The 16,179-nt window shown below is 40.4% G+C and overlaps 1 protein-coding gene across 2 annotated transcripts; it reads left to right on the plus strand.

Annotated features, from left to right (window-relative positions):
- The first annotated feature begins 935 nt into the window (after positions 1-935).
- On the plus strand, positions 936-16,045 carry LOC308097291 (matrix remodeling-associated protein 8-like). 2 transcript variants are annotated; one of them, XM_080445000.1, is made up of 10 exons: positions 936-1,037; positions 7,217-7,243; positions 7,856-8,161; positions 8,417-8,518; positions 8,670-9,140; positions 13,862-14,029; positions 14,559-14,589; positions 14,683-14,768; positions 14,864-14,917; positions 15,254-16,045. In XM_080445000.1, the coding sequence occupies exons 1-10, from the start codon at positions 1,022-1,024 to the stop codon at positions 15,277-15,279; spliced, it is 1,287 nt and encodes a 428-aa protein (XP_080301126.1). In that variant the 5' UTR covers positions 936-1,021; the 3' UTR covers positions 15,280-16,045. The 2 variants fall into 2 exon arrangements, with proteins under 2 accessions (XP_080301126.1, XP_080301127.1); XM_080445001.1 differs by having other exon boundaries at positions 13,862-14,020.
- The last annotated feature ends 134 nt before the right edge of the window (positions 16,046-16,179 follow it).

The raw sequence follows: 16,179 nt of genomic DNA on the forward strand, positions 1-16,179 counted from the left end.
GCATCTTCAAGGCTAAAATATGGTTTATTTTAGTCATGATTCATGGTCAGGGAGACCTCCAAATTGCAAAGTTCAGTACTAGGCTACTGAGGCCGTTTGTGTCAAAGTTTTTGAGTTTTATATCGGAAGGCTGAAGGAGGCTGAAGGCATTGAGGCGGAGCGTCAGCACCGCGCAGTCAGTGGACCACAAAGGTATTGTTGCCGCCAATGTTGCCAGATCTAGTGAGAGAAACAAGCAACCATGTCTATGAAAACAAGCCCAAGAGATGCGACTAGGCTACTACATGAGGCCTTTGAAAATAGCCGATCTAGCCTGTAAGATCGGCTATTCTCAAAAAAATCTGAAGATGTTAACATGTGGAATATTTTCGAAACATTTTAACACCACAAATCTTGTATGTATAAAATATTTTCAGATGGGGGGGGGGGGTCCGCGGACAAGACAAATACATATTAATTTTGGGGGTCCTTAACATGAAAATGTTAAGGACCTAATGTTAACCAACATTAGGAAACAAGCCCCAAATAATCAACTGCACTTTAGAAACAAGCCCCCAAAAACATGCAACCACCAATATTTACAAGCGACTTTACAGAAAAACAAGCCCAAAGTATCTTATAATAAGCGGACATGGCAACACTAATTGTTGCAGGATCAGTTTTCCCAAGCCCCCAGAACCGCGGTAGAACAGTGAAGCTGCCGTCGCCTGGTGGTCAAATTGGATGTTGCAGCACTTCTGCATTGAAAACGCTACCGCACGTGCGTCTACCGTCTGAAACGCTGGTGCGCCTGCTCCTTTGGCTCCGAAATGGGAGCCAATCCCAATCCCGGAAGTAGAGGGGTGCTTCATGCGCTGGTGAGCAACTTTCATTGAAATGAATTGGTAGGGGCGGGGCAGTCCGCCCTCTAGATATGTTATAGCTCTATGAGTTTTCTCCTCAGGGAGGATTGTTGTGTGACCCACTGAACAGAAACACGCACATCCATCCAACAGGCGTTTTTACGCGCAGGACGCACAACATGACTTTATATCACAGTAAGTTTGATTTTTTTGTCTTGATTCCAAAACCTTGTCTTTTTTTGTCCTTCCTATAATTGGATCCAGACTTGACTTTTCTTCGAAACGACCTTAAAGGTATATTTCACTTTCAAATAAAATAAACATAATTTCTTTTTACACAAAATAAAGGAAAAAATCATGGCCCCCTCACGCATTAGAAGGACATTCTAATGCGTGAGTGCCCGAGGGGGCCGTGATATTTAGATATATATATATATTTGTTTAATGTTTATTTCATGTGAAAGTGAAATATCCCTTTAAATTAGGTTTTTATCAGACCTGCTGGTGGGGAAAAAAGTTTTTCCTAAATAAAAGTGTAGTATTTTATTATGTCATTGTAGAGTTGGTTTCTCTTTTGTAAATTCTATCAGTGGTATTTGTGTTCAGTCAGTGTCCATTGTCCATCCTTCAACAGATCATTTATGTTTTCGTAATGTTTTTTAAGGATCATTTTAAAAAGGGGACTAAAAAACCCTTTGCCTAGATGTACTTATTGATGCTTTTGTGTGTTTTTAAACTTTAAACTTTTTCTTAGCTGTGTAATAGTTGGGGAGGGGGTCTCTTACCAATTACCATTGATCTGAATTTTATTCATTTCATAATTTTTTTTAAATCTTATTTTTTATCCTTTTTCTTGACTTTTTCTGCCATGTAGCACTTTGAAATTTGTGTCAAATATAAAGTGCATTACAAATATAATGTATTATTATTATTATTATTATTATTACCCTTATTATTATTATTATTATTATTATTATTATTATTATTATTAATAGGCGTTGAAGTTTGTTCTGCTTTTTGAGCCCAAGCATCATGGGAATTGAACAATACTGTAACTTTATGGATAAGACACGTTTAGCCTGCTGCTGGTATGTTTGTGGGCTTTTGTTTCCCCGGGGCAAATGTGTTTCTAGTTAACTGTGGTCAGAGTAGGGGAGTCAGCACAATCCTACCACTAGTCATTAAATGTGTCAGTAATGACTGTTTCAACATGAGTGGGCTGTAGAGGGAGGAGGGGGGTTTACCCTTCAGCCATGTTGATTATGGCTTCATGGTCTTCATTAACAATCACCCAGCCGCCTTGATATGAAGTACACGTGGGGTTAAATAACCCCTGGGTTACACAAGATTACATGAGAGATATTGGAGAAATGGGTGCATCCATCCATTCATCCATCCATACAGCACTTCCCATCAGCGGTGGGTCAAGTTCAAGTTCAGGATGTATTGACCACTTGGGCTCCCTATTTTGGGATAATCATCAGGGGTCATCATCAATATGTCTGCACACAGACAAATGTGTCTGTGGCAAAGTCTTGGCCTTGTCTGTGGCATATTTTCTTTTTTACACACCATTATAATGTTCTTATTTTGATCATAATATCCAATTACTGAATGTCAAGTCTCCAGGTTTCCTTCAGAATATGATTTACCACGACATTATGGCACATTAGGTGTCCACTAGTACTAGTAGTAGTAGTGGATCTCAAATGTTTTATTTGCAAGGACCCCCCTTCACTCTGAGAGTGTACAAATGGAACCAAATGGACCCGTTTGGTTCCCTTTGAACACTCTCTGAGTTACAGACCTGTTATAGTCATTCAGGGCTAGCTGTTTATGTGTTTCTGGTAATATTATTGGCCACACATTTCTTATGTCGTGGCAAAATTTTAATTTTGACAAAAATGTCCACCACAAGCCAGCATGGCGATGACCCCTGCTAATCATTATAGGCAAACAAAAAATTGTGATAGATATTGACTCGCCCATTGGGGTGCTAGGGCACAATTTGCACAAAATGTCTGAAAACCATTGCTGTAAGTAACTGACTATACATTTCAAAGTAATCTGACCCAACCCTGGTGACCTTTGTAAATCACAGCCCAGTGAAGGGCACCTGAAGGCATGTACGGGTGATGATGTCACCACAGTGGAGTCAATGTTATGTTCCTCCTGAGAGCATCTCTGAATGCATGTGAATGTACAGCACGGCAGGTTTATTGTCAATGTGTGAGACTCTGCCAAGAAAACAAAGGAAGGATCTTTTTGTGTCTGATCCTGATTTTGCAGAGTTCTAGATCACAGATTACCAATGCAGGATCCATATTTTGTCACTGAAATCAATGCAATTTTTTTTTTGAATATTTTACTAGATAGATAATTAAAATAACTTAAGTATATATATTATACTTGATATATGAAAAATAAAACATTTAACTTTGCTTATATAATTATCCTTGCCAGTTATAAAATACATATAAACCTTTATTTTATTTAACCACTTAAACCCTATTCAATCTACAAGCTCACAACGTCAAGATGTGACACATTGTGAGCTTGTAGAGCTGCTATTTTCAGATCGGGACATCGCCTTTATTATTCGCCTGCATAATAAATGTCGATACATATACCAAATTATGGCCGATATATCGGCCAAACCGATATATCGGTCTGGTTCTAGTATTGTATCCAGAGGGGGAATTTATTTTTCTGCATTCAGCCAGTAGATGGCTTACTGAAATGAGCAGCTACGGGTTACGTGTCTTGCTTGAACACTGAACACTGGATGAGCCGAAGGCAGAGGGACATTCTGATTACCAGACGGCAGTGATGGAAGAAGTACTCAACTAAAAGTATCAATACCGCAATGTAGATATACTAGTAAAAGTCCTGTATTAAAAATGTACTTGAGTAAACGTACAAAAGTATTGGCATCAATATATACTTAAAGTACCAAAAGTAAAAGTACTCATTGTGCAAGTTCAAAATGTATAAAACTCTTTAGAAAATAGCCGAAATATATATAGGCTGAAGTGGTTAATGTCTAGACGGGCATGGCCAGAATATCACTGGGCTCATTGTTTTTCCGCACTGGCAGATTTGTCTGGTTTTCCAGGCTAGTTAATGTCTGTTTTGTAATACTAAACTAGTAACTTAAGTTTTCATATACTTGTAGTGGAGTAAAAGTACAATATTTTCCTCTGCAATGTAGTGGGGTAATACCTCACAATGTTTCTTAAGAACAGTACTTGAGTACATGTACTTAGTTACTTTACACCACTGCCAGACGGTCTCTCAACCACTCAGCCATACGGCCGCAAAAGTGTAAAGTGTGTAAACTTCACAGACATGACATCATCAAGAATCGCAGAAACTTTGCTTTTTAAAATCATCATCATCATCATTATCTTATCCGTGGCACAGCCAGGGTTCAAGATGTAAGGAGCCAAACTGTCAATCATAGTATCACTGTTGATATAGTTATGGTGTTCTCTGTATCAGAATAATTAAAGGATATGCAGAATTGCATATGCACTGGTCAGGGTTTTTGGTGGCTACTGTGTAGCAATTATGTCACCTACAGCATGGGAGCCTATTTTAAAGGGGTAGTTCACCCCCAAAATAACTTTTTTTCTATTGATTCCTCACCACCTGGAGCCTTGAATTCATAGATATTTTTTAGTTTTTGTCACATTCCTAAGCCAATAATTTGATTTTAATAAATTTGTCCCCATTGATTCCGGTAGGAGACACAAATGCATTTGTGTCTCCTACCGGAATCAATGGGGACAAATTTATTATAATCAAATAATAAAGGAAGGAATGCGACAAAAACAAAAAAATATCCATGAATTCAAGGCTCCATGGGGTGAGTAATCAATAGAAAAAAAGTTATTTTGTCGGTGAACTACCCCTTTAACAGAATGCACTCCCACATGAACTCTATCGTTTCTATTCTGGGGCCAACATTCCGCGAAAATAGCCGATCTACAAACTCACATGTAGCAACACATTGTGGCCTTGTAGATCTGCTATTTTCAGCGAAGAGATTTGGCGTATAAGGAAAAAAGGAGAGGACCCATAGAGCCCTAGGTAGGGGACCCTTGTCAACTAAGTATAGGGTTTAAGTGGTTAAGGTAAAACAAAAGTGTTCTGTTAACTACGATAACTTTGAATCTGGGGATCCTTATAAGAGCCTGTTTGGGGCAACAATAGCCATGTGGCAGGTCATCTGGAAAATGTATGTCATTACGTCTTGTGTTTGAGTGGTGGGTTGTTAAGTCTTAAGTGTTAAATCGGCCTCCTGAGTCATCTGCTACTGTGCCTGCAGAGGAGCAGCTATGGAGAAAATGACAGGGTTCAGGAAACATTGTGTTCCCTCTCCGTAGGGTACTACTGTAACCCTCAATTCAGATCCCACCAAAGATTTACAGCGAAACATTCAGGATTCAAAGATTGTATTTGTCACATGCTCATACATGTACAGTACAGTGAAGTGAAATGTTTCTGTGGCTGTGCTAGCATAGCAATGTCCAATATAATGCAAGGTAAATACAGTACAAGTAAAGTAAACAATAAGTAATTCACTAAATGGTAATAAGTAATACAATGTACAGTAAAGTGTGTGAAGTGTAGAACAAATAAGTAAACTGATAGGTCAACATCAATATAAACAGACACGGTGTAGAGAATAGCCATAGACTAAATATACTGTAGAATTTAGAGTTTGGAATTGTACCTTCCCTGGTTTACTGAGGTTGGATATATGTTGCAACCAAAAAGAAAACAAACCAAATATAAATGGATGAATAAATTAGTAACCAAAGATGTACAGAATATGCATTCAAGGATGAGTGAAGTTAACTATATAGGCTACATAGTGCAAATGGCAGTAAACATTGTGGTGTTAAGTTGTTGTTGAGCCTGATGCACTATACTGTAAAAAAGTAAAGTTTGACACATTATGCAGCATTCCATAATACAGACTTTTTTTACGGTGGGTTTCAAGTCATTTTACAACTTCCGATTCTTCCAGAGAATTAATGTTGTCTATTCAAACAAATCATAGCATAGTCCAGTGAGACCCGTCCTTACGTGTGTGTATTATTTACATGTATTAATAGTTATACATTATGCAAAACCAATCAGTCCAATTGCAGATGGCTAGGTCAGATTTTAACGTGTATATATTTTTAATCTTTACTAAAGATTCACTTTTATTCCTGTTTTAATCTTCGTTGTGTATCTCTCTACTTTTACCTGTACCTATCCTGTTTATCATGCAGTCAGTGGTGCTGCTATAGCAGCTGAATTCCCAATCAATAAAGGTCTATCGATCGATTGGTCGGGGAGCTCAAAGGATCGCTGTGCAGCCAGGACACCTGGACTGTGCAGCCCTCCCCACCACCACCACCACACAAGCAAAAGAAAATACCTTGAAATGACCTGAGAAGAATAGAAAAACATCTTTCACATTCTTTGTCTTATTACTCTTGGATATATGGCTTATAACTTGAACTCTCGTGAACGCAGCGGGTGAAGACGTGCCCCCACACCCTTCTCTTCTTGCGTTACAGTATTTGATGACATCAATAAAACATTAACGTCATCTTGAGTTTAAATATCAGAGGTGCAGCTGGACTTCAACACAGTGATCAGTGTGGGTTTTTCAGCTGTATAGAGGACCACATGTGGCCTTGAGGAATGACGATTGAATGGAGGCTCTATGTGCTCTGGCTGCATACATCTCCACTGGCTCTTAGGTAAACAGCACATGGAATAGCACTCTGGGAAAAAAAGAATAACACAGGCCAGAAATAGCAAACGTGCAGCAGGGAAAATTCCCATACCAATAGTGGGAAGATATGTGGGAAGAAATGTATGGAATATTTCCCAATGTTTGCACTGAATGTAGGTTTATCTTCTGCTCCTGTTTTCCTGTGTGTGACGTTTTACAATTTAAGCCCTATTTTATTGGCCACGGAATTTGACAGAAATGGACAATCTATAAGCTCACAACTCTTAACTCTTCAAAATTGAGTGATCAAATAATTTTCTTCCCACTTTAGCCATGCTGCTGTTTCTTTATTTCCTTTCTCTGTTTCTTTAAGAAGTCCTCTCACGAAAAGTTCTGTGACACATCTGCTCTGAGTAGCCTGGCTCGCGGGTCAGTTCGGGATCGAGCCAATTTGCTGACTCTTGTCCTTTTTCAGGGATGATTCAACATAAACACAAGATTCTTATTCAGTGATTAAACGCAGAGGTTTTGGGAAAGCGTGCGAGCTAACCGTATAAGAAGAGCAGCCCCTGTGATTAAAGCAAAGCCGTCAAGAGAATGACTCTAAACATCAATTTTGTGTTGTTGTCTGTTTCAGTTCTTGCTGTCCTCTTCATGCCTGCCGGTAAGTCAGAAAATTACTCTCACATATGAAATCTTACACTTTTCTCTGTACTCTAATTTAAAAGTCTACCTTTAACTTCTTCTTGATGTTTATACTGTAGCTATGTGTATCTCTTCCAAGTGACGGAGATTTGTTGGCATGCCGTTCATGACTGTTGTTTTGACTTCTCGTGTACTGTTGAAAGGATGATTTACACCTTTAGAGCAGTGGTTACCAAAGAGGGTTCAGGGGACCCCCATTGGTCCTTGGGGGAGTTTCAGGGGGTCCCCAGCTAAATGAGTTAGTATCAAAATCACTTTAAGCACAGTTTATTCTTTGGCTATTCGAAAATAGCTGATCTGCAAGCTCACGATGCATCACACCGCAAGCTTGTGTGAGCTTGTAGATCTGGTATTTCTGCAAACTTTCGCAAAATCGAGAAAAATTCTGAAGGATTTGGAATAATCTTGAAAATGTTTAACAGCACAAATCTTATGGCGGTCCCTCCATGGCACACAAAATCTGTTCATATTGGGGTCCGTGGGCAAATACATATTAATTTGGGGGTCCTTGACATGTTTGAGAACCACTGCATCAGTGTGCGTTTGTTTATTTATTTGTTCCTCACGTCAGCCTGGGCACAGAGCAGCAGCAGGCTAGGCGTGGTCGTGGAAGCCAAGAACATCACCCTCCCGGCGGGCACCAGGGCCGCCCTGCCCTGTCACAGTCCCCGCATGGTGTGGACCCAGGACCGCCTGAAGGACAGACAGAGGGTGGTCCACTGGGACGTGGTTCGCACCAGTCCAGAGTACTCTGTGGAGCGCATCCTGGACATGTCCCCCGGAGCCAACCAGAGGGTCTACAACGGCTTCAACAAGGGACGCATCTCCGTCCCCAACTCTGCTTTCACCGATGGCAACTTCTCCCTCGTTTTCAACAGTGAGACTGGCCCTCCTCAATGTTGACTGATGTTCTAGTTGAAACCACGCTATTTTTGCGTGACACTGTCAAACGACATTAAATAGGGTATTCGTTTATGAAACTAAAATATGAACTATAGAGATTTCTGCCCAACTACGACGATATATTCTATAATGCATACACATACATATAATACTGATACGTATATTATAGAAGCAATATTGTTTAATTCAGGATTTCATATTGTTATTGTGTGCATGCTGCTTCTTCCAGATGTGGTAGCATCTGATCGCGGCGTTTACACCTGTAATCTGCACCATCACTACTGTCAAATTCACCAGTCAATCGAGATCCAGCTCAATGTCACAAAGTCAGGTGAGGCTCTTTGAGCAATCTGAAACCTAAAATCTGTAATGTGCCTAAAATCTGTAATGTGCCTAAACTCTTCCCTAGAATTGTGATGACCAACCAAATAAAAAATAATAATAAATGTAAATTCTGTATACTGTATAATCTGTTCTTTCAGTCCGTAAAGAGAGACGTTTCTGGGACGGCGATAAGACGGTGTTCGTGGTGTTGCAAGGCAGCTCTGTGGCGTTGCCTTGCGTCAACCGCCGGCCCCTGTGGAGGGATGGTCTTCAGGAGGACCAGCAACAGGTGGCCCACTGGGACTTCCAGGCCCCCGGCGTGCGTCCCGACAAAGCCGATCGCCTGGTCGACCTCTACGCCTCCGGAGAGCGCCGGGAGTACGGGCCGCTGTTCCTCCAGAACAAGATGAGCGTGGATGAGGACGCCTTCTCTCTGGGGGACTTCTCCTTGACCATCGCTGAACTGGCGCCCGTGGACAAGGGCTTGTACATCTGTCACCTGCATCACCACTACTGTGGTCTGCATGAGAGGCGCATCTTCAGGCTGACAGTGGGACCCCCGCTTCCTCCCCACGATGATGACCTCACCGAAGCCCCTCTGGTTCTCCCCAACGATACACCGATACCACGTATGAGATATTACTTGTCAACACACATGATCTAAATATTGCTAAATATAATATTTTTTTATATGATCTATTGGTGCGAGTTAATAATTTACATAATTGAAATACCAAAAGCTCACTACAAGCTCACAACGTGTTGCAATGTGGCCTATTGTGGGATTGTAGATCGACTATTTTCTGCGTGAAACCATTGTACAACCAAGGTTGTAATGGTTAATCATAATCAGACTAATCAATTTAGTCGATTGTAAAAAAAATCTATATCGTAAATTAAAAAAAGAAAATAAATAAATAAATAAATATATATAAATAAATATATATATATATATATTATCCAAACAATTTGCTTCTCAATTACTTGATTAATCGAAAAAAGTAATCAACAGAATAATCGCTAGGAAAATAATCCGTAGTTGCAGTCCTAATAATGATCTCGGAGCCAAAAAGTGACTGGGCTTTGAGTCTCTTAGGGCTGGTGAGCACAGAGTGAGAACATTGTTCCTGGACTCTTCATGTGGGTTGGATTAGATTTATAAGCATATTTGCTCAGTAAAGTCAGTTCCTCCTCTTGCCAAGTCCTGTTCTCAAACCTTCCTGCTTTTGTGTTTCAACTTAAGAAGGAAGAGAATGCACTAACCAGAAGTTGAAAGAAAGAAAGACAAAGAAAGAGAGAAAGAAAGAAAGAGAGAAAGACGCATTGTGAGTTGCAGAGCAGGGGTTTGCAGACTGACTGCATGCTTTGCTCTGGTCTAAGAAGCTCTCTAAATAACCACTAATTGGCTAGAAACGGAAGTGGTCCCATTTTCATTGGAGGCATTTCTCATTTTTCCTCAGTTAAGCGGTGGTTTAAGTTTACAACAGCAGACAGTTCTTCTCTGCAGACAAGAGCAGTAAGATATCACAACCAGAACCGTAGGGAGTGGAGCTGTAAGCGCAACCACTTCTTTTTCCTCAGTTTGACCCCATTTTTCCAAACTCCCCACACCACGTGTCTAGACCACTCGCTCTGCTTCGCCAGGTTTGTTTATCCTCCCCTTCTCCCCATTCCGTGTCTGTTTCTGAGCCGATGTGTATCAGCCTCTGCCTGGTCCAGGCTTGTTTATCAGCAGCCAGAGGAAGTCTGTTACATCTGTTCCACATCTGGACCAGCTGTAACATGAAAGAGCCGAGCGAGAGGAGGGGGCAAAGTTATGTGTCAGATTATGAAGCCTCCTTCCCCTTTTAAAGCAACGTTGGCCCACTTTTAATAGTTCTGTGTGCAAGACATGCGCACGTGGATCGATGCCTTCCCGTCTGGTTCCTTTGAAGTCATCTCAGCGAGGCATCGGCTGGAACGTGTGCACACACTGGTCCTCTTTTGTTCGTTAGATGAATGCCCAAGAGGCCCTGCAGCTCTCCAGCAATCAAATGCAATTACAAATGTCATTACAGCCTTTTACTTTAATGCTGTAATCATTTACGGCAAGACAGAGTAGAACGCTATGCCTTTGGGATCACAGAGGAAGCAGTGAGAGTGCAGTCGAGAAATGAGCATGAATGCCCGTCTGATTCTGAAAATGAAGATGCTTTCTGTCAGTTCATTGACTTGCAAATGATTCCCATCCAACAGGAACGGCCTCCACAAAGTGCAACCTCTGTGCCGCATATGTCAAACAGGCATTAACATGTAGCTTTATGTCTGATTTGTCAGGCAGCAGATGACATGTACTGTAACTGCAGGGCACTGAGAATTCTCCAGGGACAGATGGTGTGCACGTGACAAAGCGGTTTCGCACATTTTATGTAAATTAAGCATTTACAGGTGATAATTACTACTAACCTTGCTCCCACTTACAGTACAGGCCGCAATTATAAGTCTAGCTCAGTTAGACCGGCATAGCCGGATTAGAGATGGAACATTAACACCTGCTCTTATTGATAAAATACAGTAGCATTCAATTAGTTGACCGCTTTACTGAGGTAGAAAATATTTCTCAATGAAACAAGGCTTATGTATCATCATGAAAAACCGTGTCAAGATTTTTGGACAGAGATGCTGCATTTTGAGCACCACCAACTAAATGCCATTGAGCCCTGTTGTATTGGGGTGACAGAAATCAATAATGGCAGAAAACCGCATATCTTGTCAAGTCACAACAAAACTATCTGGATGGATAGTAGAACTCTCCTGGTGAGAGGAAACATGTTGTGTTCTATTTTGGGTGAACTGCTTCTTTAAGCCTGGAAGCACAACTTGATAAGAAAGAAGCATAATGACAATGTGCCCGCTCTCTGTGTCATCATAACATTTCACCAGCATCTGTGTGATTTTCACAGGTGGAATTTCATATGCACAGATAGACCTGGTTTATTCAAGTAATAACAGTGTTTTCACTTTGACAGGTGTGGGAACATGTATCATTAACCACTTAAGCAGTATATACTTGGTCATATGACAAATAGAGAAAATAGCAGATCTACAAGCCTGTAGATCTGCAATTTTTTGGATTTTGTTTTTGACAATATAATGCATATAGCCAGGTTGGAAATGGTTAACAGTAGAGAAGGGACTGAAGGCTTCTGCAACAGCAGCTGTTATTTCTCATTGGACTGTATACGCAACAGGCAGTAGTCAAAGGGAAAAATATGGCATTCTCAACATGAGTGGTACAGAATGAAACACTGTACCATTGCTACTATTTTCTCTCTGTTGTCATTCTTCTGTAGTAATTCAGTGCAAACAAAGCCTTTCAGTAATTGTTTAGAAATGGACCCGTGTGCATACAGTAGTTAGCAAGTTGTGTATTTAGACTGGCTTGTCACGCTGTTAGAGTTTACTCATAAAGAAGGTGTCAGTGATTTGTTTTCCATACACAGAACTAGACTTCTGTGTTTATAAGAAGGACAAAATAACTGGAAAAGTAATTCAGACAGACAGACACACCACATAACTGAATTCCTCCTTCTTGCCTCCCCCCTCCCCTTCTCTGGTTAGCCTGTTTTTCTGTGCAGGAAAAGCAGCTGCATGACATCAGGTCTGGTAGTCATTACTGCTGAAAAGCATTTTGACATTTAAGTCCAGCTCACTCCCTCCCTCCACTCTCTCTCTCTCTCTCTCTCTCTCTCTCTCTCTCTCTCTCTCTCTCTCTCTCTCTCTCTCTCTTGCAAAGTAAATGAAATAAGCCTCCAGGGTAATAATATTTTGAGTTATATAGAAACGGTTTTCAATTCAGTCCTTGTTTATTGCCATTCACACTAATGCACTAAAACAAATCCAATCCAAAAGCGATTCAGTTTGATATTTCCTCCAGTAACAGCTGCCATAGCTGTATTTTTTTTTAGTAGTACCACCTTTTATTTAACCTTTATTTAACCAGTAAAAACACGTTGAGACACAGTCTCTTTTTCAAGTGTGAACTGGCCAAGATACAGCGTTAAAATTACACAGTCTAAGCTTAACATACAAATACAAAAACAAACAACAAAATAGTCATCCAAGATACATCACAAATACATAAGATAACTCCAAATGCTACACTTTATACAATAGAAAAAAGCCAGTAATCAAACAGAAAATAGTAATACACACAGTGTACAACCAATACACATAACCAAAAACCTTCCGCTAGGCTAATAAACCTCCGGACAGGTGCAGGTGTTTGTGAATAAAACTAAGGTGATTCGTTTGAAGCTTCTCAAGGGAATTAGAGCAGCCAATTTGAGTTTAGTCTGGAGATCATTCCACAACCAAGGGCCTAAGAAAGAAAGACATTTTTTACCTCCCTCAGATGAAAATGAAGGTACTTCACAGCGTAACCAAGCATTTGATCTGAGATTTAAGCCATTTCTAACCAATTTGAATTTGGAGGTAATGTAGTAGGGGAGCTCACCAAGAATAGCTTTATAAATGAAATTATACCAATGTTGCAACCTGCGCGTAGTCAAAGAGGACCAATCAACTGCAGCATACAACGTGCAATGGTGAGTTCTAAAAGGAGAATTCGTTATGAATCTCAGTGCAGCATGATACAGGGGATCCAGCTTGGTCAATGTGGAGGCACAAGCAAACCTGTAAATATTGTCCCCATAATCCAGCTGGGACAAAAACAGTAGACCTCTACTGTAGTATACTCAATGGACACTCTTTGAGTCTCCGCCGGTCATTAAATTATTGGCTTAGGAATGTGAAAAAAATGGGGTGTGTAATTGATAGAAAATAAGTTATTTTCAGGGTGAAATACTCCTTTAAGACTGAAAAAGACCTATGAATAGGTGTCGTATTTGCCATAACTTATGTTTAAGTGTGAGACTAACTGGCAAATTCTAAAAAACTACAATTCCCATCCATGACCATAATAACACACCTCCGTACAGCCACATTGTAACACCCATTACATGCCTGCATTTCCTGCTTGGCAGAGCCTTGTATTTTGTGTAGTTCCTCTAGTTTGCTTCCAGTTTAAGGCTGAAAAACACCTACGTAGTATTTACTAGAGCCCAACCGATGCCCGATTTTTTCAGAATAGCCGATCTACAAACTGACAACATGTTTCAATGCGATGCACGCACGCACACACACACACACACACACACACACACACACACACACACACACACACACACACACACACACACGTGCACAACCTACAGTGTAAGTACAGTATGAGACTAAGACATACAGTTGGTGTCCTGGAGAAGCTGTTTGATTCCATCCATGTATATACGTGTGTGTTCTTGTCCTTCAGGCACAGATGAGGTGGACAGGCCTCGCGTGGTCAACGTCATCCTGCCTGAGCATCGAGGTCATTTCACGCTGCAGCTGGGCTACATCCTGGCCACCTTCTTACTGCTGGCTTTCATCGTCGCCGCCGTGGTTCTGCTGACGCGCCGACGCAGGAAGAGAGGTAGTGTGTGTGAGTGTTCTCTGTGTGCTCTCCTCTTCACCTCTTACCTTTAAACCCTAAGTACTTCGTTGACTGGGGTCCCCTCCTTTTTTTTCCTCTACACAAATCTCCTCACCGACAATAGCCGAGCTACAAGGTGAGCTTGTAGATATTTTCTCCTAGTGTTTGCCTATTATCGCCAAATTTACCTATTATACTATTACCCAGAATAGGGATGCACGGCGGTGGATGAACGGATTGTACGTTGACTAACGTCCCCGGTTCGATTCTGTCTGTATTGTATCACTTTCCAGCTCTCTGACCGCACTCAATTCCCTGTCTCTCGACCCGATAGCCAAGTGGTTAGGGTGCATACCACATGGGTTCTAATGCCTGCCAATCTCCGGTTTGATTCCCATAACATTTTCTGCATGCCATTCCCCCACTCTTGAAAGAAGTTGAAAGTTTTTTTTAACACAATGTTTTAATGTGTTGTGCTGTTACTGTAGTGTACTGGTAATTGAGATAATAAGATCTGAGATCAATCTTGTTTTTTCAGGGCTGGAGTATGAACTGCGCAGATCTGAACGGTAAGAACTAAGAACCGAAAAGCATTGCATCATCGATGCACTACTTACATATAGAGTCGTTCCCATGGCAACTTGTCACTCATTCCTATGCAGAGGTCATGGGGTCAGGGATCATGGGGATGACATTCCATTGGACAGTACAGAGCTGAAGGCCTGCAACCTGGAACCCCTGAATTCAGGTAAGCCTCGTCTGCACAGACAAACTATTAGCTCTGCTGTCAAATTAACAGTTGCTCGATAACAACATCATGTGGCTGATTTGTACCTTCCATAGACTACAAAAACAACATATTGAAGGAGAGAGATATGTCCAAAGAGTGCAATAAAGGTAAGAACAAATAACGTTACTGTATGAATCCGTAAATGTTATGTGTGTTGTCTGTCTCCCTTTCCTGATGGGGGAAGGTAATTTCAACAATGTCCCAAACTACATCTAGTATCCTGCTACAAATAACTTTATTGACATTGTCAACCAGTAGGTGTCCTACCCGACACCGGGTGTATTGTATTAACGACACACTCTACCATACAGATTGGTTAAAATAACATTCATTCATTCAAATAAGTAGATTGTAGTAAGTAGTTTTAACCACAGTAACAAAAAGAGATGCCATTTCAATAACATCTATTTTAATTTCCCCCTGTCTTCTACGGCCTTGTTCAGACTTTGACGCGAAGCTGTGGAACTGAAGATTGATTTGCTAAGATGCTGCTGGCGGGTCCAGAGCAGACAGACAGACAGACAGACAGACAGGAAGAGGACATGGAGACAGGGACAAAGCTCTGCTCTGATTGGCTCATTAAGCTTGTCTTCTAAGGCACCATTCAGTGCTTTTTCAGCCCTATTTTGTTATAAACTGTATTCTGATTGAACGATACTGCAATGTGATTAAAGATCATTTTGATTAGTACTCGTCATGTTTTAGCTATTTCAAGTAACATTCTATTGTTTCGTTTTTCTCACAATCTTAAACCAGAATGCATGCTATGTTTTAGAGTACGACGTAAACTTTGACTATTGAATTTTGATCTTTCTTTTTTACTTTTTATAAATTTGCACAAGCAGGATGTACTGTAATTCATAATAAATGCTCATCGTGTATACGAATGGTCAATTGACTGTATTTACAGAGTTTTTTAATGGAAGTTTAGTTTCAATGAGGTATCAACCAATTGAGAAAAGTGGTATTTACTTTTACAAACTGTTTTTTTTATCAAACAAATAAAACGTTTTACCTTTATACAGGGAAATCCTGATTTGACATCATTGTTATATTTCTACATTTGTACAAATGATAACAAATGTTAATAATTCATATTTAGACATTTTGGATAATGAAAGCAAAGGATTGTTTTGTTTTTTTAAACAGAAATATCATATTTTGGAATGCACACCATGATGTCATTGTAGATCCATTGATTAAAGGCTCTATGGACCACAACTCAGGAAATAAAACCTTGACATGATTTTTCTTTTTGTGTTTGTCAGACAGAGCCTGTTTTTAACCAGTAACGTATGTATCCTGCTCTGTAAAACAAAAGTTGTTTCCCCCCCTGCTGATTGGTTATACCTGCTGTTGTTACACTTAC

Source organism: Gymnoscopelus braueri (genome assembly GCF_963280865.1).
Source record: "Gymnoscopelus braueri genome assembly, chromosome: 12".
In the NCBI taxonomy this organism is placed as follows: Eukaryota; Metazoa; Chordata; class Actinopteri; order Myctophiformes; family Myctophidae; genus Gymnoscopelus; species Gymnoscopelus braueri.

Excerpts from the sequence above, each read along its gene's own strand:
- LOC308097291 (XM_080445000.1), top strand. Across the intron at positions 8,519-8,669 it reads GCTCAATGTCACAAAGTCAG|TCCGTAAAGAGAGACGTTTC; the intron begins GTGAGGCTCTTT and ends CTGTTCTTTCAG. Across the intron at positions 14,030-14,558 it reads CAGGAAGAGAGGTAGTGTGT|GGCTGGAGTATGAACTGCGC; the intron begins GTGAGTGTTCTC and ends TTGTTTTTTCAG.